The following is a 24,643-nucleotide window of genomic DNA, read 5'->3' on the forward strand; positions in this document are numbered from 1 at the left end:
TACTACTACTCCTAAACACGCAGAGAGTCTTCTTGTATTGCCATTTAGATCTATCATTCTGATTGATCACTGTGTAGTTGGCTATTATTGGGCCTAATTTAACCCTATACACTCACACATCCATCTACTCTGTCTATTGTACCTGACATTCTACAAATTACTTACTCATGCAAATGACGACCTAAGGCAACCTTTTAGGATATTCGTGTTTAATTATACAAATGGTTCTTGATAAATAAGATTATACATCGTTCCATATGTTTATTCCCTCCTTGATGAAAGGAAATTTAATTTTCATGCAGATTTGGTGGGGATGATGTTTAAGAATTGCTGAGTTTTATGTAGTCTGCAGATCCATCCAGTTTGCAGAAGCTGACAAAATCACTCCACTTCCCACACAGAGATGAGCAGTTTTTTCATTAGGCTTAAATCAACCGGCTGCATTCTGAAATCCTAAATGGCCCCCTTTGTGTTCACATGGTCAAAGGTAAAAGGCAAAAAATAAAAATAATAAAGGAAGAGCCTGCACTCCTGTGTGATTACAAAGTTGCAAGATCAAAGTTTATCTCTTCCTGTTGTGTTTAGTTGCTTTTGGTTGCCAATGTCTTTTTTTTTTTCTTTTCTTTTCTTTTCTTTTTTTTCCCCCCACCCAGCCTGAGGGTATCTTGCTTTTGACAGTCTTGTTGATTTCTCTTTGGAGGTCTGGGCAGTGAATTCTGCAGGAAAGGCCCCCAGTAGCTGGACGTGGTGCAGAACCGGGCCAGCCCCACCAGAAGGTGTCAGAGCCCCTACGTTCCATGCGGTCTCTTCTACCCAAGCAGTGGTCAACATCAGTGCCCCCAAGAAGCCCAACGGGATCGTCAGTCTCTACAGGCTGTTCTCCAGCAGCGCTCATGGGGCTGAGACAGTGGTGAGCAACAGAGCTAAAAACCCAGGACTGGTTGACTTTTAAAAATCATTACCATGGAGCTCTTGTGTTTACGTTTTTATTTTTCTCTCCATCTTTCTTATCCTTCTATTCTGAATTGCCCTATGGTGAACTTAGTAGCACAAAGATCCCTCAGAGAAGAAAAAGTGAACCCTGAGGAAACATACAGAAAGTATGTAAACTCTTAGGGAGAGAGATGCTAAAGGTGGTATTAAAGACTCCACAAACCTAAGAAACCAAGACTTTAGAAACAATCATACTAATTTAATTGAATTAGAAAATAGATCAACCACTTAACAGAGTGGTGGCACATAGTAAGAAGTCGGCAAATTGTAATTATTGGTGGTGTAAATGTTAGTATGAAAAAGACAAAATAGAGCAAAGATTATCCTTGGAATCTCTATTTTGACATGCACAAATCTCTAATAACACATGGAAAACTCTCATTCCTCTGGTGAATTCAAGAAAGTTCTAACCCTTTAGAAGAGAGAGCAGAGCAGCTCCATCAGCACAGCCCTAACTCCACTGTTTGTTCATTAACACGTTTGAGGCACATTGGGAGACAGGAGAGATTGCTCAGGGAACTAGTCTTTCACATTGTGCGTTAGCCAAGCCACTTCCTGGAGGCGATGTTAAGAATCAACTAGACCAGTTCCTGCATTATTTAAATGAAGAGACCAGCAGCCAGCAGGATGAAGACCCTTGTCTCTGTGGTATAGCTTGTGTCACTCAAGTTTCTCATGAATAAGTGGAGATTATAATACTTTGTTCACACAAACATTGTATAGAGATTGTGCAGGTCCTGGTATTACACTATAAATTATTTAGATCAATTTAGGGAACAATTTGGGCAAGAGCGGAGAATTCCTCTGAGACCAGAGTGTCAGGTATTGAAACACAATTTCAACAGATAACTTACATACAGGGAGGCTTGGATTGAATGTTAAAGGAATATTAGCATATTTTCTATAGGGCTTTGTATTCAATAAATATAGATGATGTAAATACAATCAACCCTTGATTATCCATGCTTATAAAATGATAATAAACTAAAATAATTTATATTTGGAGTGCATTGTATGCATTTTTTAACAGCTCTTCTTAATCATGCATTCTTTTTGTCAACATGAAAATTAATTTCCAGTTGCTGAACTCTTGTTCCAAAGAGTACTTATTAAAACCACAATGAGGTTAAAAATTTGCTGAAAATAAACCAAAAAGTTTATAATCCTACAAAGATGATTGAGAGAAGACTATGATATTTTGTACAAACCAACACCCTCAGAGGAAGAGATTTTCAGGTTCTCCAATACTTATACCTGATTTTAATGTAGATATGAAAGGATTTTTTGACTGAGGAATTGCATGCAAGTAACCATTTGCAGAATATGGACCTTGGTGAATGCTGCTAGACATATAATAGAAAAACAGATTTTGTTCTTTGAAAAGACATCACTCAGAGGGTCATAGACTTTGATCAACACTTTGTGTGTTCTATGCCATTTTCTAATACCATTCTAAGGTGATAGATAATCGATAATATTATGCCTTGTGATTTCCATCCTGCTACCTCAAACTTCTATTTAACGGTTACATTATCAAATTTTTCACCTATTTGTCATACCTCTCTAACGGGGTTGGTAATTTTTTGAGGATAAATGCCATGTTAAATGCCATGTTTCGTCTCCCAGAGTGCCTGGCGTGGTACCGCATTCATGGGAGGTGGGACCCGATAACATTCATCAAACACCTCTAATGTTTGACACTGCCTCATCTAGCCTCTTTCCTCCCACAGCTATCTGAAGGCATGGCCACCCAGCAGACTCTCCATGGCCTTCAAGCCTTCACTAACTATTCTATTGGAGTAGAGGCCTGCACCTGCTTCAATTGTTGCAGCAAAGGACCGACAGCTGAACTGAGAACCCATCCTGCTCCACCGTCAGGACTGTCCTCTCCACATATCGAGACGCTGGCCTCAAGGACAGCCTCCTTCCAGTGGAGTCCCCCCATGTTCCCCAGTGGTGTCATTCACAGGTAGTGGGTCAGGCGGAAGGATGAATAAACTAACAAGGCATGTGTACAGACTGATGAACTCATGGTATAGCCTACTCCGCCCCTAGGCTACAAACCCGTATAGCTACCCAGCACTCCCCAGGGAGGACTTGCTCATTGAATAGATATCTATAGCAAAGTAGACAAATAAATTGATTTGAGTGGTAATGTTACCCGCGATATATTTAAATCATAAAAGCAGCTAATGATAGAAAGGAGAACAACAAAATAAGCTTTACATTAAAAAGACAATGCAATGTGTTTGTATTCAATATCCTCCTCCTAATAGTTTTCTGGAAGCATTCCTTCTACAAGTCTTCCCTGGAACATAAGACACCTCCACAGTTAGATCAGAATTGCTCTGATCTAATTTAAAATATTGTCATAAACCACTGTTTGAAAGAAAAAAGAAGACACTTGACTCAAATCATTTAGAAAAAAAAAGTCTTTATTCTAAAAAGAGAAGAACCATTCATGTCTCTTCTCTTAAAAGAGGGAAATGTCTTATCTCTACCAACAAGGATCGCTAGTTGCTGGGTAAACAGCAATGTGCGTGTAGATGGTGACTTCTCTTATCATTTCTCTAGTTACATCTGCTGCTCGTTTCCAATAACATTACATAAAGTGTTTCTGAGAGCAGTTTTCTGCAAATGGAAGTTTTAAAGAGCCTGTAGTCTATGAAATCAAAATGTCTCCTCACAAAATAGAACCAGTTTTAAAAGTGAGAGTTAAACTAATTCCATTACCCATCTTCACTCTATGTATCCATTCTCATTTTAGCTATGAACTCCAACTCCACGTGGCTTGCCCTCCTGACTCAGCCCTCCCCTGTACTCCCAGCCAAATAGAGACAAAGTACATGGGGCTGGGACAGAAAGCCAGTCTTGGAGGTCTCCAGCCCTACACCACGTACAAACTGAGAGTGGTGGCACACAACGAGGTGGGCAGCACAGCTTCCGAGTGGATCAACTTCACCACCCAAAAAGAATGTGAGTACAAGTGGCTGCTACCACAAGCCAGAGAGATTGGAAGGCATTCAGGAGAAGCTTGTCCTGAAAACTGGGGAAGCCACTTTTTAAAACAGATTGAGTGGGCTCAATAACACTGAATGTTACTGAAGCATTGATGAGGTTGACTACTGAGGAAAAATGTCTACTAATTTAATAATATGGAAGTCAAGGGCAGATTTAGGAAGGATTTTCATGTGGGGATAGGGTAAAAACAAATTTAGGGGAGTTGAACGATCAATGGGAAGAAAGAAAGTGAACAAACACTGATAGACCATTTTTATAAACAGTTTTGCTACTCCTTTTCTTTGTAAATTACATGGCATAGTCTCTAGTATGTCCAGAAAGCATTGAGACATAGCACTATTAGGAAAAGCAAAAGCGCAACTGAGTGAAGAAAAGCACAATCAACTAATCAATTGGGGGCTTCCTTACATTTTTATATAATACAGTCATGCATCGCTTAACGATGGAAATATGTTCTGAGAAATGCAGCCTTAGGTGAGTGTCATGAAAATATCGGAGTGTACTTGCACAGACCTACATGTTATAGCCTACTCCGCCCCTAGGCTACAAACCTGTATAGGCATGTGGCTGTGCTGAATACTGCAGGCAATTGTAACGCAATGGTTATTTGTGTAGCTAAACATAGAAAAGGTACAGAAAAAAATCTGATATAAAAGATAAGAGGGACAGGCGCAGTGGCTCACGCCTGTAATCCCAGCACTTTGGGAGGCCAATGCGGATGAATCACCTGAGGCCAGGAGTTTGAGACCAGTCTGACCAACATGGTGAAACCCCATCTCTATTAAAAATACAAAAATTAGCCAGGCATGGTGACACACACCTGTAATCCCAGCTACTCAGGAGGCTGAAGCAGGAGAATCACTTTAACCCAGGAGGCAGAGGTTGCAGTGAGCTGAGATCATGCCACTGCACTCCAGCCTGGGCAACAGAGCAAGACTCCATCTCAAAAAAATAAAATAAAATAAGAGGTGGTACAGGGCAGCTCCATTATAATCTTACGGAACCACCATCATTTCTGCAGTCTTGATCAAAACGTCATTCTGAGATATATGACTATAACTTAGATCTTATAAGGTATATGCTTTTATTGTTTAATAATGGCAAACACAAAAAGGATTAAGAATAAAAAAAGTACTTATCAGAACCACTACATAATTTATGGAGTCCAGGGGAAAATGAAAATATGGAATCCTTTGCTGAAAAATCATGAAGAATTCCAAGACAGCAGCAGTAGAGCATCAGGCTAAGCCCAGGACTCTTCTGCGTCACAGGCCTGTGCAGCCGCACAGTTCACATGCCAAGAAAGCTGGTCCTGCGTATTATCCCCCGACCCAGAGGCAACCATTACTAATATTTTGGCATAATCAGTTCCTTTAATCTCCTTTCTATGCGTAATTTTTACTATGTGGCTGAGATACTATAACTAAAATTTCATAATCGGCTTTTTGTTTGACATTATTTTATTTGCATTTCCCATGGCATTAAAAAAACTCTTTAGCCACCAATTTTAATGGCTATACAATATTCCATATATAAATTAATTGGGGCATTTGGGTTCTTTTTTAATTTCCCTTTAATAAATATGATGAAAAAAATCTTTGTGAACAGATCTTTGAATGACTGGTTATCTTCTTAAATTAAATTTTGACAAATAGAATTTACTATTAATACATCAAATATTTTAATATTTTAAGGCTTTGAATACTAATTTCCTGTTTTCTTTCCAGAAAGATTATGTCAGATTATAATCTTACCTAACATACTCTATCTGGCATTGAATATTATGCCAATTTTAAAAGCAAGAATTATGCATTCATAAAAGACCAATGTCTCACACAAGGACCTTAATGTGTCTGAGCAACAACATGGCAGGATGTTAGTAACAGATCACGTTTACAGAGGACTTGTTTGTTCCTGGTAGAATTTTAGCATTTTACAAATACTTATTACAACGGGCCTATGAAATAAGTACTATTATTATCCAAATTTACAGATGAGAAAACTGAGGCAGGACTATGAACTGTGCACTGCAATTCCAGGATACCATTCATATAGACTGTGATCTGAACTGAGGCTCTCGGAGTTAGACAATGAAGTGGCCCTCAACTAAGGCCAGAGCTTAAGTAACCCGGCCAGTTTCCACATCTAGTTAGTGCAGTAATTACTCTGAACTCATGATCACTGAGCTTGGCTGCTGTCTCAGTACTACTCTTTCCCTGATCAATTAATTTCCTACTCTCTGTAATCAAGACTTCAAACCATCTCCTCCCTTGCCAAACCTCCCTCTGCAGCTCACCCTTTCTCCCTGCATGCCCACAACCTGGCTCACCCATTTCTCCCTTTATTCTATGCAGAACTCCTTGCCTTGTAATTCTCCAGGAAAAGAGATGTCATCAGTCAGTAATTTGCTCCTCTTCCCACTGCAGACAAACCTATCTACATTTACCCCATTGCTGTCAGTGACAAGGAAAGTGGTCCTTCTTCCGTCTGAGATAAACCTGCCTCCCATGCAGTGAATTTCATCCCCTTCACTACTCACCATCCCTTCGAGAGGGTCTCCTTAATCTTTCTGTGTATCTCACTTTTATTCAAAGTTCCTTCTATCTTTCTAATGTTAAAGCAAACAAACTCCACTTCCCCTGCAGTGATGGTGGCTCTCCTCTCTCTGACAGCAAAACTTTCCTAAGGAACGGTCTGCAGATGCTTTGCGCATTTCCTCTCTTCCACTTACTGTTCAACTTCCTCAGCACTGGATGAAACTATCTTCCTAAGTTTGCCCTTGGCCTCCATATTGATATATCCAGAAGGCATATATCTCCAGGAGTCACCTTCACTGACTTTCCAGTAGCATTCAATGCAACTGAACTTTCCATTTTCTATCCTTTTTTAAAAAGTGGTTTACCTTCATTTTCATGACAACCCTCTCCTGGTTTCTTTTCTACTTTTTTGGATATTCATTTTTAGTCAACTTTGTTGGTTGATCTTCTTCCACTGCCCAAATCTTAATCCTAAACCTTTTGACTTTGTCCCCTTGTCCTTTCTCTCCTCCCTCCTTTCCTCCTCCCTCATCAGGTGAAGTCATCTGCTCCGAGGCTTTGGTTCCAAAAGCCAGACTCCAGTGGTCACCTCCCACCCAAGTGCTCTGTGTTGAAGTGTATAGCCCTGCACTTCCTCACAGACATCTCCCTCTGAATGTCTCATAACTAGCTTACATTGGACAGGCCCCAGACAGAGCTTGCAACTTTCCCCTTCAAGCTATGCTTCCTGTAGTCCTCCCTTTCTCCATTTTCATCTCCAGCACTGGACACAGTATCTTAGATTCCAATAAATGTTACTTGATGAATGAGCGAGTGCACCTAACACTGCGTGTTTATTGTTGACACTGCTCAATCAGCATTTTTGTCACTCATACTATATTCAAAGCAAATTGTAATGATTCTTAATGTGTGCTGTCTGATTTTGTAATCTCCTTCACAATACATTCAGAAGCCAATTTTGCTAAATGTTGCAGTTTTTTTGTTGATGTGGCCAGAAAGCCAGAGAACAGCTAGGTGAGCTTTGTAGTTTATAACCAATGCCCTTTTGAGTCATGAAGCTGAGCTTTCGCTGATTTTTTTTTTTTCTTATGCTTGGAAGAACAAAGTGAACTGATTTAAGATTTTCTTCCTGTGGCTAGGCATGCTGGCTCACGCTTGTAATCCCAGAGCTTTGGGAAGCCAATGTGGGAGGATTGCTTGAGGCTAAGAGTTCAAGACCAGCCTGGGTAACATATCAAGACTCCCATCTCTACAAAAAAAAAATGTTTTTAAATAGCCAGGTGTGGTGACATGTACCTGTAGTCCCAGCTACTCAGAAGACTGAGGCGGGAGGATTGCTTGAGCCCTGGAGGTCAAGGCTGCATCGAGCTTTGATCATGTCACTGCACTCCAACCTGGGCAACAGAGTAAGACTTTATCTCTGAGAAAAAAAAAGATTTCCTTTCTTTGTGTTTTTTCATATTGGAGAAGCAGCTGGACTAGTACCATAGGAGAAAAGGTTCCCTTAACCCACTACTGGGTCAATAGATATTGAAAAATACAAGAAATGACTATGATATGGGTTCTAAAATACCATTTATACTACTTTTAACTCATTATAAACACTGGGAGCAGGAAAATCTGTACCAGAGAATACAAACCAGAAAATAATTTGGGGCCGGGTGTGGTGTCTCATGCCTGTAATCCCAGCAATTTGGGAGGCAGAGGTGGGCAGATCACTTAATGTCAGGAGTTCGAGACCAGCCTGGCCAACATAGTGAAACCCGTCTCTCCTAAAAATCCAAAAAAATTAGCCGGGTGTTGTTGCACACACCTGTAGTCCCAGCTACTTGGGAGAACGAGGCATGAGAATCACTTGAACCTGGGAGGCGGAGGTTCCACTGAGCTGAGATAGCGCCACTGCAGTCTAGCCTGGGCGACAGAGCAAGAGTACATCTCAAAATAATAATCATAATAATTTAGAAATAGAATATGCAGTTTTATATAGATGTGATCACATGTACACTCAGCAAAGGGTCTGGAGATGAAGCCTAACAACACCTTCAGCCCCCTCTGCTTGAATCCCCCTTCAGTGGAGACAGAGGTGAGGTATAAATGTTTAATAGCTGGCCTGCTTGAGGGAAAAATGGCCTGATTTGAAGTGCTTGTCAGTTTCCATTGTGTGAATACCCCCATTACTGCTTTCAAGTGACCAACATGACGGCACTGAACAGGGTTGGGAAGGGATGAGTCATAGCTTATCATTATATAATATTTCCACCAGTCAGATAGAGTGGATGTAAATGACCTCAGGCACACAGACAGTAGTAAAACATAGGGAAACAATTAAAAAGTTATGAATTTGGAGTATTTATAACCTTTGTTTTAATATAATTATTTAAGTTTATGTAATTTAATTTTTAGTAGTGGCCAGATTTAACAACGACTCGTGAAATTCCTGAGCTTCAGCACACCACTGAAAAGCACCCATAGGGTGAACCAGTAAATTCTGTTCCTTTCAACGAATGTGTACCGATTTTAACAAAGTAGTATGGGCCTTAGTTTAAGCAAGCCTAGGTTCAGCTCCTTGGTCTCCTACCAGCCACTGACATAGAGCAAGATATTTGACCTCTCTGAACCTGAGTTTTCTCACCTCAAAAATTAGGAATCAATCCTTACATGATTATTTTGAGGATTAAATGAGATAAAGTATGTCAAAAGCTAGGAGCATAGTGGTTCTTATCACTTTTTCAGTCTTCCTTGGGGAGGATTCGTAAACTCATTATTCTCGATTATTTTAATTGCTTACTCTTTTTCCTCAGGAAGGTCTCCAAATCCTACAGGACAAATAAGACTCCTATCTATTTTCTTGCTAGTTACAAGCCGTTTCTTTATTTGTGCTGTTATGATATAGGGAAAAAGTGAAAATCTACTGAACTAAGGTGACAGAGAGAAGTCATAGACAAATAACAATAGAGCGTTCCTTGTGACATTAGGCAGAATTAATGTTGGAAAAGCATTGAGATTTAAAGAGGGCTTGATAACTCTTGTTTTGGTGTTTGCAGAAAATTTTTCTTATAGCTTTATGAAAATATCTTATTTTGAAAGATAACAATCAACTATGTCTTTATAGTTGAATGTTATAATTACAAAAGCATAATTATTCCTTATTTTGTTATATTTCCTAACATCAGAAATAGATGGATTGTTTTTTAAAGAAAAAGAATCACATTCAATTTCTCACTACTCACTCCTTTCTTTTCTTAAAAGCCAATTTGGTATATAGGTGAATCTTAATGTTTTTACAAATATATTGATTATTTTGTAGAAAGCAAGATCTCATGAAATAAATCTCTTCTGACTTGACAAAATGATATGGTATCCCTTCATTTGTTTCCACAAAAATTATTAATTTAAAAGATGAGCCCCAGTTAAGGATTTTCTTTTTGTTTTAGTAAGGAGCTGAAAAATCAAAAGAGAATGTGCCTGTGAAATGCACACAAAGTTGCTTCTATATGTGATATAATACTTAGGAGACCTGAGCTTGATTATATACTAATGTACTATGCTATTGATTGATGAGTGAGAGCAATGAATTATTATACTTGAATTGCTGTTTGCAAGGCTTTTTAACTATCTCAGAAAACAAACTAACGGTTTGAGAAAAAGCTTTAACAATAAATGGGTGCCAAAAGGACATAATTCACCATCTAAGCAGTTTGGTTTGGAGAAAAAAATATATTAACTTCATCTAGTCCTTGGGGCTTTGTGGCAATAAATATTGATTTGATATGAAAAATAGCTATCTACTGTAGTTAATAGTGTTAAGGACACTTTACCTGTTAAAAAGAGAGAAAATGCAACAAAATATGAGCTCCAGGGTTATGTTGGTGAGCAGATCCATTGTATGTTAATGATTTTATTTATAAAACACCACTCCCTATCGATTTTTTTTAAAGCAGGCATAAAGTTGCTGAGAAAGCATTTCACACATGTTCCCATTGGTTTTCTTTTCACCCCGATACTGGTTGTCTCGTAACACTGAGGAAAAAGTGAAGGATTCTAACAATGTTGGTCTTCTTTCCTTTTTTGGGGGCGGGGGGGATTGGTTTGGTTTGGTTTTGCTCATACTTTTTTTTAAGCGCACACCTGCACCCCTTCAAAGAGGTTACCCTTTTTAGAACCTACAACTTTCTCCCCACAGTGCCTCAGTACCGGGCCCCATTTTCGGTGGACAGCAATTTGTCTGTGGTGTGTGTGAACTGGAGTGGCACTTTCTTCCTGAACGGCCCACTAAAGGAGTACGTGTTAACCGATGGAGGGCGACGCGTGTACAGCGGCTTCGACACCACCCTCTACATACCGAGAACGGCGGACAAAAGTTAGTTTCTGACTCCTGTTTCTCAGTGTGGAAGGCGCTCTGTTCCCCAGCTTTACGGGACGTTAAATCTGAAAGCTGACCAGCAGATGCTCACCATTAAAATGTCCTGGTTTAAGTGTCCACTTCTTGTGGAAAAGTTACTGCTTAGGATAAATAAGGTTTTCTTTCCTTCCCATTTGCAGCTTGACAGCACTGCAGTTATAATGTGGTTCAAAGGGACAGTGCTGCCTCCACAGGACTGGAGGGTCCCCAGGAAGGGATAAGACCGAAGGGCAAGTTGGGGTCACAAAAGAAATAGCACCCATACGTAGTCAATGACTACCCTAAAATAATACACTTCTAGCGACTTCATAGATTTTCTTGCTGTATCTCCAGTCTCCAAACAGAGCCCTATCAGGAAATAACTATCTCCAACTCAAAAGGATCTGAGTAAGGGGTTTCCTTCACCTTCCTTGATATCAGCCCCTGAAAGAACCATCTTGTCCCTCTAAGATGGAGTTCCTTCTTCCTGTTTACTTACACATCCCTTTTCTCTTTGCCTTGTTTTTAAATTGAATTAAGAAAATGCTTTACAAGGCACTAAGTATTTTCTAGTGATCAGCATGCTCACAGGACCAATGCTCACTGTACAATTTAGTGATTAATGGGTATTTTATCTTGGTGTAAGGTAGAGGTAAACAGTGAGCTCCAGCATTGCATGTATAGTCATAGAAACTTAATAAATTTTTACAAAGATTCAGCTACGCATGTTCATAGTTACCGTTCATGGTCACCTGGGCAGCTCATTGGGAAGGAAAAGTGGCCTGGTGGTTGGCAGACACAGGTTCTACCGGGCCGGGCCTCTAACCATCTGTGTAACCTTGCAAGGGTCACTTCCCTCAGGTTCCTGGCCATTGAAAGAGCAATTTAGACCATGTGATTTCTAGGATCCCTTTTGAGCTCTCCTGTTCGGTAAGAAACTCTAGGTCATTTAGTGGAAAGTACACCTGTACATTTTAAAGGAAGGGTTTAAACCGTGTGCAGAACAAGATGCGCTTTGTGTATATCCTTTACTTCTCTGTTATTCTTTTCCTTTGCTGTATAAGCTCTAATTTTTCTTAGCTCTATTACTTATGGATAGGCTATTATTACACTGATGATAGCTTTTTTTCTTGAACATTTTAAAATTAGAAATAATTTTGAATATTATATAAAACGTTCTAACTTGCTCTGAAATCCTCTTTTTCATGCTATGATGCATTGCTCTTTTAAAAGCATGTGCCCTATTTGTAGGTGTTGAATGAACAAGCCATTTACCAGCTCTTCCTTTTGTCTAGCCTTCTTTTTCCAGGTCATCTGCACGACTGATGAAGGAAGTGTTAAGACACCATTGATCCAATATGATACCTCTACTGGACTTGGTAAACAACTCGTATTATACTTGGTGTAACACCTATTCATTTTCCTCAAGAAACACACATATGTTTGTTTATACATACTTGGGGTCTTAATGTATTAGCGCCGACTATACAGAAGAAATTGTGCCAAGTGTTGTCAGGATTTTTTTTTTTTTTTTTGAGACAGAGTCTTGCTCAGTCACCCAGGGTGGAGTGCAGTGGTGCTATCTCGGCTCACTGCAACCTCCGCCTCCTGGGTTCAAGCAATTCTCCTGCCTCAGCCTCCCAAGTAGCTGGGATAAGGCACGCACCACCACACCCAGCTAATTTTTTGTATTTTTAGTAGAGACGGGGTTTCACTGTGTTAGCCAGGCTGGTCTCAATCTCCTGACCTCGTGATCCACCCGCCTCAGCCTCCCAAAGTGCTGGGATTACAGGTGTGAGCCACCATGCCCAGCCGGAAATTTTTTTTAAAGTCCTCATGGAACTTATATTAGGCAAGGAGTTACAACATACTTTTTTTTTTTTTTTTTTTGACAGAGTCTTACTCTGTTGCCCAGGCTGGAGTGCAGTGGTGCAATCTCGGCTCACTGCAGCCTCCAGCTCCAGGTTCAAGTGATTCTCCTGCCTCAGCCTCCCGAGTCATGCCTGGCTGATTTTTGTATTTACAGTAGAGATGGGGTTTCATTGTGTCAGCCAGGGAGGTCTCGAACTCCTGATCACAAGTGATCCACCCACCTTGGCCTCCCAAAGTGTTGGAATTACAGGCGTGAGGCACCGCACCTGAATATACTCTTAAACATACTCTTAAAATGCCAGAATATACTCTTAAAATGCCAAACATTGAATTGTAAATATGGAAAAGACCAGAGAGCTCAAACTAAATTTTTCTCCTAACCACAAGCCCTGTCAATAAAGTATTGTATGACTTCATGTACATAAAGGTGATTTACAGAGGAAGTTAGAGGAGAGATCAGAAGAAGAAAGAAATATTCAGCCAATTCATGTTGATCATAATGTTAATAGTCTGGATTCAAAGCCTAGAATGACAAATTTGAAAAGTGTCTTTTATCCTCCATAAAAGAGTATGATTGACTGTTGATATCGAGTAATTTAGCTCAAGGGATACAATTTTAATTTTTAAGGAGCATCTTTTAAATTCAGTTTCACTCGTAGTCTCTGAATCTAACATTTGTGATACTTTATAAAAGCAAATTAGAGAAATGCCAAATCTTTTCCATTAAAACAGATTTGGAATTGATATCCTATTTTAAATTCCAGTAATTAATGACATATCAAATTTGCATTTATATATCAGGTTTTTTTGAAAAATAAAAGTGTCCAAAATTTCTGAAACACAATAAAACATATATATTATTGTCGAAGACAGTTTCAATTTGTAAAAATAACATATTATTCTATGTTTCCAAACTTTACATGTCTGGATGTCATATAAAATTTCCTACAACACTTAATTCCTCTCATATGGCTTATTTCATTTAATAGCAGTGGTACGATAGAACAGACTTCATTCGGTATTCTGTTAGCAACTCCAATATTCCCCCAAGTGGACAAGTGGAGGTCTAAGGGACACAGGATTATCCAGGAATGCTCTGCTAGCTTGTTACTGGGATGAGAACACCAACATGGATTTTCTATTGACTTCTGGCCTGGGACCTTTTCTTTGCAATGGTTTGCCAAGTTAAGTACACGTAAGAATCACCCCAGTGTGCTTGTTTATTATAGTTTCCTGGGCCTCTGGCAGAGATTCAGACTCAAGGAGGCTCAGAATCTGCTCTTTAAATAAGTCCTGCCCAGTGATTCTGACACAGGGCTCAGGACCATGTATCGAGTTATGCCGGAAAACCAAGGTTGCTCACCTTCTAAGCCCTGCCAGTCTAGTTTCCTTGGTGAATGGGAAGTGTGTTGTTCCTGAAGACAGGCCATCAACAGAGAGGGATTTACTCTGACTGGCTGTGGTTTCAGTTTTTCTTTAGATCTGAGGCCCAGTCACCAGAGTTTCAACCCCTGACAGTGAACCTCCCATGTGATGCACAGGTGGAGCCCCTTAAGGTGAAGGGGTACTTTGAAAAGACAGAAGGGAAGGGATAAAGGGACACCATCCTGATATCGAGGTCTTCATAAAAAGGAGAAATCCCTGGTTGGCTCATGAACAAGAACTGAGGGTTTCCATTGTGTCTGGAGGCCAGGCTCTGGGCAGAGCAGAGGGAGGGAACTCTGAGGATTGCGCAACGCTCTGGCAGATTCCAAGATGTGCTGCCCAACTAATATCCGTCGTCAGTTCTAATTTTCATGGTGTAACTTTGAAAAACACTCCTGTTCCCTTGCCTGGAGGCAGCCTCCAAGCAGGAGAGTGGCGGAGACCTCATTTTCCTCTGACTGTTCTAAGGGCTATTTCTCTTTTGAGACTTCCCTCGGGCAGGCTGCCCTCCCTTCCCCTACGGGCTGTGGAGCAAGGCGCCCACTGGGCCCATCAGATCAGTTTCTGGAGTTACAGCCAAAGAGTTTTTTCCTCTCTGTGCCACACACAGAGGAGACAACTCTTTTAGTGTGCCACCTAGGCTGGTTTGTTTTTAATCAAATGACACACATTGGTTCCTAATTAGGGGAATTTCGACCTGCTGGAGCTTGATTGGAGTGTTGACTCAACCCTTTATTTTAGAGATGGCAAGCAAAGGTCAGAGTCCAATATTTATTCACAGAGCTGATTGGCAGCAGAGTTAAGGTTGGGAAAGTTTAGTTTTAGTCACTTTCTCTTCCTGCCTTTAATATTTTCACCCCAGTTCTGAACTTTTTTCCTTTAAGTCTTTCCCTGGGAGTGTGAGTGTGAAGTACCAGGCAGGCCCACAAAGTTCTAGGGGAGCTGAAAACGGGGAGATTTGTCCAGTGAGTGAGTAGGCTTTGCAGTTGGGTCTGTTTGTTTTTCTGACCTGGCTGTAGGTATTAGATTTAGATGAGCAGCTCTCTGACTCACAGCTCCACACCAGCCTGTGTGGCCACTGCATTGGATCCACAGGTTTCTGTGCTGGCTCCAGCAGTGGCTGGGTGGGAGCAGATCTCTGGCCACCCCACCCCCACCCCTGCCGCACCCCTGCTTAGCTTGCCAAACTGACAACATAATTTCACTGCCTTTGACTGTCCTGCATGATCCTTGTCAGCCTCTCTCCTATCTTCCCCACAAGACTTAATAAACCTGCCTGGCCGGGCGCGGTAGCTCATGCCTGTAATCCCAACATGTTGGAAGGCCGACATGGGCGGATCACGAGGTCAGGAGACTGAGACCATCCTGGCCAACATGGTGAAAACCCATCTCTACTAAAAATGTAAAAATTAGCTGGGCGTGGTGGCATGCACCTGTAATCCCAGCTACTTGGGAGGCTGAGGCAGGAGAATCACTTGAACCCAAGAGGCAGAGGTTGCAGTGAGCCGAGATCACACCACTGCACTCCAACCTGGGTGACAGAGCAAGACTCCATCTCAATAAATAAATAAATAAATAAATAAATAAAATAATAATAATAATAATAATCCTGCCCACCCTTCATCCCTGTAAAGACCTAAGCATAGGGCCTGGCACCAGGTACATTATTGTTAAACATGAGCTACTTTTACTAATACTAACCTCATGTGCAGAGACTCACATCAACTGAACTCTCAATGTGTGAACACCAAGCAAAGGTAAGTGGCCCCAGTGCTAAAAGATTTCTTTCCATAGGAAGCTTTCCCAGTGCATTTGGGTGATGGTTTGCAGAGCTTTTGCTCTTTAACAGAGAGGCCATGTAAAGACAACACAGAAGCAAACACAGGCTGTTAATATCATAATGGAAAATAGAATCTGATGCTTCAAAATTCAGTTTACACAAAATGTCAGGAATGGGACTGTTGCATGAAACAAGGACACCTCAGATCTCCAAGCAGTGATTTTGTTTGTGACTCTGCAGCAACAATAGTAAGGGTCCCAGTCCCTCATGAGAACCCAAACAAGGACTTTGCTCCCAAGGCACACAGTTATGAAACAGGTGACCCTCAAGGTTACTTTGGTAACCCCTTTTAAAAATTGCTCCCCACACTCCCATCTTTCCCAGGGATTTGGCAAGGCAGTGGTGATTTCCAACCTGAGCAGCAGCGCCAGAAGTGTCAGCAAGGCCTCTCAAGGGCTGTAAGCATCTCGTTATAACCCACCAACCCACTGAACCATTACCCCAGCCTGCACACAAGTGCAAACAAGCACCAAGAGGCAAACTGCTTTCAACTCCTCTCTAATTTACGATCAAACAGCAGGGCCAGAGATGACAAAATTGCTTTCTGAAATAACATTTCCCCTTTCTTTCTCTGGGTTTTGCAGGCTTGGTCCTAACAACACCTGAAGAAAAGAAGGGATCGCAGAGCAAAAGCACAGAGTTCTACAGCGAGCTGTGGTTCATAGTGTTAATGGCGATTCTGGGCTTGATCTTGTTGGCCATTTTTCTGTCACTGATACTACAAAGAAAAATCCATAAAGAGCCTTATATCAGAGAAAGACCTCCCTTGGTACCTCTTCAAAAGAGGATGTCTCCATTGAATGTTTACCCACCTGGGGAAAACCATATGGTATGTCTATAGAGGTGTGGCCCCATTTCCCTATCACTGGACTAGAATACTTGTTTTCCTTCTGAGAAAAATGTGTCATAGCCATAGTAACAAGGAACCAGATGTAAGTTATGTTTCACTAAGTGTGGGGAACAAGAGAGGCTAACCCTAGAACAGCTTTCTCAACTTTGGCTGCACATCAGAATCACTTGGAAAGCTTTAAAAATATCACTGCCTGGACTTCATCCAAAAAATTCTCACTTCCTTGGTCTTGAGTAGGGCCTGAAGATCGGTATTCTTTTCTTCACTCCAAAAGTGATTTTAATGTGTAACTAGGGATGAGTATTTCTGCCCTGTAAGTGTAAGCCAGGGCCTGGTGGAGAAGACTTGTATGTTGAGATTACCTGGGGAAATTATAGGTTGTATTGCTGTGTAATTTGGTGGGGGGGAATGGGCATTAAAAGGGGGAGATGGGGAGGGAGGGGCTAAAGTGTTAGCGGTGCTCAGTCTGTCCTCTGGTCCTGACACCCTGTGCCACAGGGGATAGATGGCTCCTCTTAGCTCTAGACCACTCACTCCTAAAATAGTAGGTCCAGTAAAGGTCTAGTGGGAGAGGGCCTCATCACTTGGTAGTGCAGGACAGTCATTGCCCAGAGCACTCATTGAAGGGTAAAAGGTGATTTAATTCCATGGTGCACTCTGCTGTGAGGCTATGTCTACCTGGAAGAGGAAAGGCTGCATTTTCTAATCCTCACCAGGTACCCATCTGTTCCCCAAAGCTGTGCGCCCACAGGGCTACATCTCCCTGAGGAGGTGCCTTTTTTCCAGTTTGCACTAAGGTTCTATATTAGCTAGTGGCTACCCTTGGCAGTACCAAAATTAAGCACAGAAGCCTGGTCAAGCTGCCTACAGTTCAACATTTAAAAACATAGCGGGGAGTGAACGCAGCAGCATTGTCTGCCCTCAGACCTCTTCACTTTTCCAGCGCTCAGCGATGAATGATCACTGGTTAAGCCCCAACATGGCTGGATCAGACCTAAGTAGCAGGAGTGTTGGGGGCACAAAAGGGCAGTGGGCCCCCTGAGGTCCGTGGTTTGTGGCTGGCGTGGGAGGTAGCAATGGGACAATGATGTGGTGGTGGAGAAGCAAAGAAGGCACTGGCCAACACCACTGGGGCCTTGGCTCTCTCTCTCTCTCTAGTCATATCTGTCCCACTCCCCTTCTCACTGATCCTCCTCGGAGCCTCCTTCCTCCCTCAGCCCATCAGACAAGCTCTGAGCACAGGGCCATTGCTGCTGCGGCTCCTTGGGTGACTCACACTCTTGCTTCATTCACATCTCTGCCCAAACGTCACCTCCCATTCTATGGAAAATGTCCTAGCCCCGTAACCCACTTCTTTTCTTTTCCATAGGATTTCTCACATAACACTAAATCAGATATGTTTGTCTGACTCCTGAAATAGAATGTAAGCTCCCAAGATCAAAGATCTTGTGGGCCTCTTCCTGTTGTATGTGCCCCAGCACCGGGAACAGTGCCTGGCATATCACAGGCACTCCACGAATGTTTGTTGAATGAATGAATGTCGAGTGACCATTTCAAACCACGGGCCGTTTGCTCCTGTTCAGTGAATAGTCATTAGGAGATTCTCACTGAAGAGCAGATATTTCAAAATTTTTCCTTGTTAAAGCATAACTTTCTTTAAGGAGCCCATGTTCTTAGAAGGCGCACTGCTGCTGGAGGAAGGCAGTGGACGAGAGAAGAAGGCAGGAGAGATCTGTTTAGCCCGGGAGATGAGCTAAATCGAACCTGGGGTCTGTGGAGTGCACAGCGTAGTGAAAGGAAAGTTCCCAAGCACTGCTGGGCACGTCTACTGTATAATGTGAGGTGTGGTTACAGGAAAGCATACCCACATACCAGCAGTGTCCAGAACTCATTTCAGTGATACATTATCCTGTCCTTCAACCCAGTCCCTACAGGCAGGCACCTCTGTGTCAGAATCCTCCATGAGGAGGGACACTGTCTTCCTTACTTGGTTAACTTAGTGACCAGAAGACACTCCCACTCATTCTTGTGGGGATGTTATGTTACTCTGGATATAACCCCATTGCTCAGGGTTTTAATGAGTCTTGTTAAGCTTCGTTTTGTCAAAGTGAGGACCATGAACTTTCTGCATCAGCATCACATAGGAGGAGCAGGACCTGAAGTTCTGAGGGAGAAACTCAATAAGCTGCCATTTTAACTGGAACCTCAAGAAGTCTGGGCTGGGCGCGGTGGCTCACGCCTGTAATCCCAGCACTTTGGGAGGCTGAGGTGGGCAGATCATGAGATCAGGAGATCGAGACCATCCTGGCTAACAGATGAAACCCCGTCTCTACTAAAAATACAAAAAATTAGCTGGGCATGGTGGCGGATGCCTGTAGTCCCAGCTATTCAGGAGGCTGAGGCAGGAGAATGTCGTGAACCCGGGAGGTGGAGCTTGCAGTGAGCTGAGATCGCACCACCCTACTCCAGCCTGGGTGACAGAGTGAGACTCCATCTCAAAAAAAAAAAAAAAAAAAAGAAGTCTGATGCACAGCAAAATTTGAGAACAGCTGAAAATGAAATAATAATATAATACAAATCCTGTATTCAGTGTGCACTGTTTGATAACGAGTAGAAACAGGTGGTGGGAGGGGGCTGGTTAGACCTTGCAGTCCTGACACCACACAGGCTAAGCCACCTCTGGGGACAGACACAGGCTTCAGCTGGGAAAAGCAGACAAAAGAATGTAAACACCTTGTTCCTGCACACCCTTTACCATCAGGGAAATGCACAGTGGCACCCAACTGATTCTTTCACTGAATGGCCAAAACTGAGTCAGGTGTGAGGATGGGAAAGCAAGGAGGGTCTGGGTGACTGCCAGGGCTCTGGTCTCAGGGAACTGGCTCATCCTGAGCATGGAGGCTGTTCATTGCAGGCAGGTCTCAGCAGAAGTGAAATCTGGGGTACTCCAGGGCACCGGGTGGAATTCCCCTGAGTCTGTTGAATCATAATTCAATCCTATCCAATTGACAGAGTGTACTTGCAAGTCTTCCTCTGTGGCTTTTTAAAAATATTTTTAAACCAAACTGCTCTCACAAAGTTGGAGACCATGAGAGACATGTCAAAAATTAGCCAAACTAAAGAGAGTACAATTTGCATTAGTAGAGCAAAATGAAGTCCTCGTTGGTGACCGTGGGCTCCTCATCTACTCAGATGGGAAAGAATCCACTCAAGGGGAAGAATCTGAATAGGAACAAGCCAGATTCACCTGCTCAGTTTTCCAGATTGACTGTCTTTTCACTTGAGTAGGTCAATGAGCTATGCCCCTGCAGCACACACACACACACACACACACACATACACACACACACACACTTCTCCCCCTCATTTGACAAGCTCGGGTTTCAGGGCTGGTGTGACCCTCTTCCAAGCACCCCATGTCTTGTGAACAGGTAAGATATCCTTTGAACATCAGTCCCAAACTGGCAAAAGGATTTTAGGCTATACTCTGAATGGAGAGAAATAGGCAGAGGTGCCAGGGAATGAGAGTGTCTTTTGTATTTCATCAACATTTTTCAAGACCACACAGTATATGATACAGCTAAGTTTAAGCTCAAGTTTTGCTTGTTATTTAATTACTGGTTTGAAGATCCTGTCATTCTCTGCAGTACTAAACAAATAATGGCAGTGGTACTTACCTTAGAAACTAATCAATTTCCACTCATCAAGGGTTTTTATTATTATTATTATTTCTTTGTTTTTTGAGACAGTCTTTTTCTGTCACCCAGACTGGAATGCAGTGGCGCAATCTCTGCTCACTGCAAACTCCGCCTACTGGATTCAAGCGATTCTCCTGCCTCAGCCTCCTGAGTAGGTGGGACTACAGGCGCCCACCACCATGCCCGGCTAATTTTTGTATTTTTAGTAGAAACGGGGTTTCACCATGTTGGCCAGGTTGGTCTAGAAATCCTGACCTCAAATGATCTACCCGCCTCAGCCTCCCAAAGTGCTGGGATTACAGGCATGAGACACCGCTCCCGGCTTCACTATGAGGTTTTAGTTGCAAAACCCAAGTTTCTCTCTCTCTCTCTCTCTATATATATATGTATATATGTATATATACACACATACATACACACACACACACACATATGCATGTATGTATCATAGGATATATATATATATACACACACACATCACAGCAGTATTACATATGGGTATGACAATGCTGTTGTTGGAGAAATGCAAAGAATGTGTTTAAAAGTGTTCCAAACATGGACTGATGCTGCCATTTGTTCTCAGTTTGACTCTGTGGCTGATATATCTGATGTGTCAAGCAATGTCACCCTAAAAAGTTACACCATGCACTTTGAGGTACCTCTGTGTGCTGCATGAATGCATGATCTTTTGCATGGTGTGTTGACTGCACAGTGAAAAGCATCAATGACTTCCATATATCCGTTCCTTGGAAAGCTGAACAACATGAGTGAAAACTCTATTAAAAAAAAAAACAAAGAAAAAGCAGAAACATTTCATTGATCGGATCAGCTAAATCAGAGCCCTCAGATATTTAGAGCAACTAGATTTTCTCTTATGGCACATTCTAGGTCTCAGTTATGGAGTGACTTTGTCTTTCTGATGTTAATGTTAATATCAGACCCAATTTAATTTGGAGACTGGAATCCTAAAACAAAGAGGGGAATATGGAATGAGAAATGAGGAAGGAGTCAATTTCCCTACACAAATCCAGGACTTTTAAAGTGAAAGACAAACGGAGTTCACATAGTGGACCACCATGAAATAATATTGCTATCTTTGGCTGCTTTGGGGGAGGGGTGTTCTCAAGAGGGAGGCTCTGTGTTGACATGTATGAAGAAGATACCTTGTTCACCCACCATCTGTCTGCCTTGCCCCACCACTTGGCAATGCAGAAAGCCGTTGCCCCACAGGGAACAACAGCCAGAGCACCAGTGCGTGAACTCTCTAGGTGCCAAAAACACTGGCCACCTAACTTGAGTATTAGTTCATCATCTTATTATTCTTACCAAGAAACCCGGGGTCACAGTGTTCCGGGTGCTCATAGCTGCTAAATTCTGTGGGTGTTGTTCCCTTCATTGACAAAGTGACAATTGTCAGGAGACAGTCGTTCCCTTCACTGACAATGTGTGAGACACAATCCTCTGTCATATTTCAAGCCCATATTCCTTATACGTGACTCACTCACAGCAACTTCCTTCTCAGGGATTAGCCGATACCAAAATTCCCCGGTCTGGGACACCCGTGAGTATCCGCAGCAACCGGAGCGCCTGTGTCCTGCGCATCCCGAGCCAAAGCCAAACCGGTCTAACCTACTCCCAGGGTTCTCTCCACCGCAGTGTCAGCCAGCTCATGGACGTTCAAGACAAGAAAGTCCTGATGGATGACTCGCTGTGGGAAGCCATCATGGGCCACAACAGTGGACTGGTGAGTTGGTTTCCTCATACGGGGCCTTTGCTAAATATCCCAGAAAAATACTGGTGTGGAACTGCCTGTACTTCGCCGAATGCAGCCCCATGGCACTCGCCTCTGAGCATTTACCCAGTGAGGTTTTAACAACTGGTTTACTAGCATTACTACAATTGTTTGATAAGCAGGGTAGAAACTTTGCCTTGTTCTGCTGGTATACAATAGATGCTTAAAAATAAATGCATATTGGTCGGGCATGGTGGCTCACAGTTGTAATCCCAGGACTTGGGTAGGCCGAGGTAGGCAGATCACCTGAGGACAGGAGTTTGAGACCTGCCTGGCCAACATGGTGAAACCCCATCTCTACTAAAAATACAAAAATTCTCCGGGCATGGTGGTGCGTGCCTGTAATCCCAGCTACTTGGGAGGCTGAGATAGGAGAATTGCTTGAACCCGGGAAGTGGAGGTTGCAGTGAGCCAAGATTGCACCATTGCACTCCAGCCTGGGCAACAGAGTGAGACTCTGTCTCAAATAATAATAATAATAATAATAATAATAATAATAATGTATAAATAAGCAGCAAACAATTTATACTTCATAAACTTGGAGCAGGTGACTGGAAACATTGGAATGGGCTTAAAACAAGGCATAAAGTACAAGCACTTGTTTTACTAAAATAAAAAATTTTAGTATGTCCACGTTTTACTATTGGTATATGGGTGGATGCAAAAAGAATATTTTGTATCAACAGGTGAACATGTTTGCTTTCCAAACACTTAGGAAATGATGACAAATGAGGCTGTTACTATCTATAAGCTTCATCTTTCATAATTTCAGTCCAGTGGGTACAAACAATTAGCTCTTTGAAAGGTAACCTCTTCGTAATATAATATTTATTATCAGCCTCTGAGTGGTTGCGATAACAAAAATCTTAGAATTTTTGTCAACCATCAAATTTCATTGTGCTGTCTTCTTAGATGCCTGCTGCAGTACCATTCCACTGGGCCAGTGAGAAAATAAACAGATAACCAGCTAGGAAGTTAGTTCCTCTGTTTACTTCTCTGGGGTAAAATTATCCGCCTCCATTTCTTTCAATCATCTGCTTCTGTTTTTTGGATTTACACTCCTCTTTCTCCTCCGAGTCCTCACTTTTCCTGCACTGAAAAGTTGATGCCTTCCATGAAGCCTTTCTTGACTAATAGCAAATAATAAAGGGAGTTCCCTGGATCTAGGTTCCCTAACACTATAAAAAAATGTACAGTCCTTCTCGCCTGTTCAGAATGATTATGTAATATATACATATCTATAATATGCATGATAAAATTACAGGCTGTTTGATGTTGTTGTAACTTCAATTACATTATTTCATTTCAGATCTAAAGTTTTTAAAAGGCAGGGATAATTATATTTGGTTGAAATAAGGAATTGCTAATTGATCATTTTTTTTACATGCAAAACAGCAATTGCTACATGTTCAACATAATACATTGAAAGTTCAGATGAATTATTTCACCTAATCTTCACAAACTGTAGGAAGTAGGTTCTATTGTCATTCTCGTTTTTTTACAAAAAGAACTGAGGTTTAGAGAGGTGAGTGATTTAATGAGAGATTACACAGCTAGCAATTATTTTCATGGGTTTGGGTTCTTAAAAACATCATCTGACTACAGAACTCCTATTTGTAACTATTATACTGTATTGTCATTTTTGCTTGCTTTTTACAGTACTAATAATGGGCAATGTGCAACAGGACTCAGTACAAGCTTTTGAAGGTGCCAATACTTGGCAAGTTATCTGTTTATTGTAACATTGTAACCAACATTACTAATCCTATTTGATAAATACAAAATACAGCACAAGAGTGGGAAGAAATGGAACACGAATAGCTTGCATTCTGGCTCTTCCATTTACTATTTGAACTAAATCTTTATATATGTGTGTATATATATGTGTATATATATGGATCACCTGAGGTCAGGAGTTCAAGAACAGACTGGCCAACAGTCTGTTCTTTTGTATTTTTGTATTCTCCTAAAAATACAAAAACTAGCTGTGTGTGTATATATGTATACACACACACACACACACACACACACACTCTACAGATGAGACTGAGGTTTCTGAGGCTTAGAAAGGTTAAAATATGACACAATATAACCCTCAAACCAGATACACATTTTGAATTAGTCTAAAGTTCATATGTGCATGTGATGTGATCCTTTCAATGAGAAATTTAAGGCAAGGACTGTTGTAGACCTCACCATAGTGTTGAGAATAAAATGTTAAGCCTTTAATACTT

General features: G+C 41.6%; 1 protein-coding gene and 1 pseudogene across 1 annotated transcript in view; both read left to right on the forward strand.

Annotated features, from left to right (window-relative positions):
• Positions 1-24,643, forward strand: part of USH2A (usherin) — a 795,153-nt gene that overhangs the window by 770,325 nt on the left and 185 nt on the right. The window contains exons 64-70 of the mRNA XM_025367257.1: positions 701-910; positions 2,724-2,962; positions 3,761-3,969; positions 10,735-10,911; positions 12,228-12,311; positions 16,654-16,898; positions 22,140-22,361. Coding sequence (XP_025223042.1) covers positions 701-910; positions 2,724-2,962; positions 3,761-3,969; positions 10,735-10,911; positions 12,228-12,311; positions 16,654-16,898; positions 22,140-22,361 — 1,386 coding nt within the window. The remainder of the gene's footprint in view (positions 1-700; positions 911-2,723; positions 2,963-3,760; positions 3,970-10,734; positions 10,912-12,227; positions 12,312-16,653; positions 16,899-22,139; positions 22,362-24,643) is intronic.
• Positions 21,336-21,421, forward strand: LOC112615890 (annotated as a pseudogene).

The sequence above is a fragment of the Theropithecus gelada genome, chromosome 1 (assembly GCF_003255815.1).
Source record: "Theropithecus gelada isolate Dixy chromosome 1, Tgel_1.0, whole genome shotgun sequence".
Classification (NCBI taxonomy): domain Eukaryota; kingdom Metazoa; phylum Chordata; class Mammalia; order Primates; family Cercopithecidae; genus Theropithecus; species Theropithecus gelada.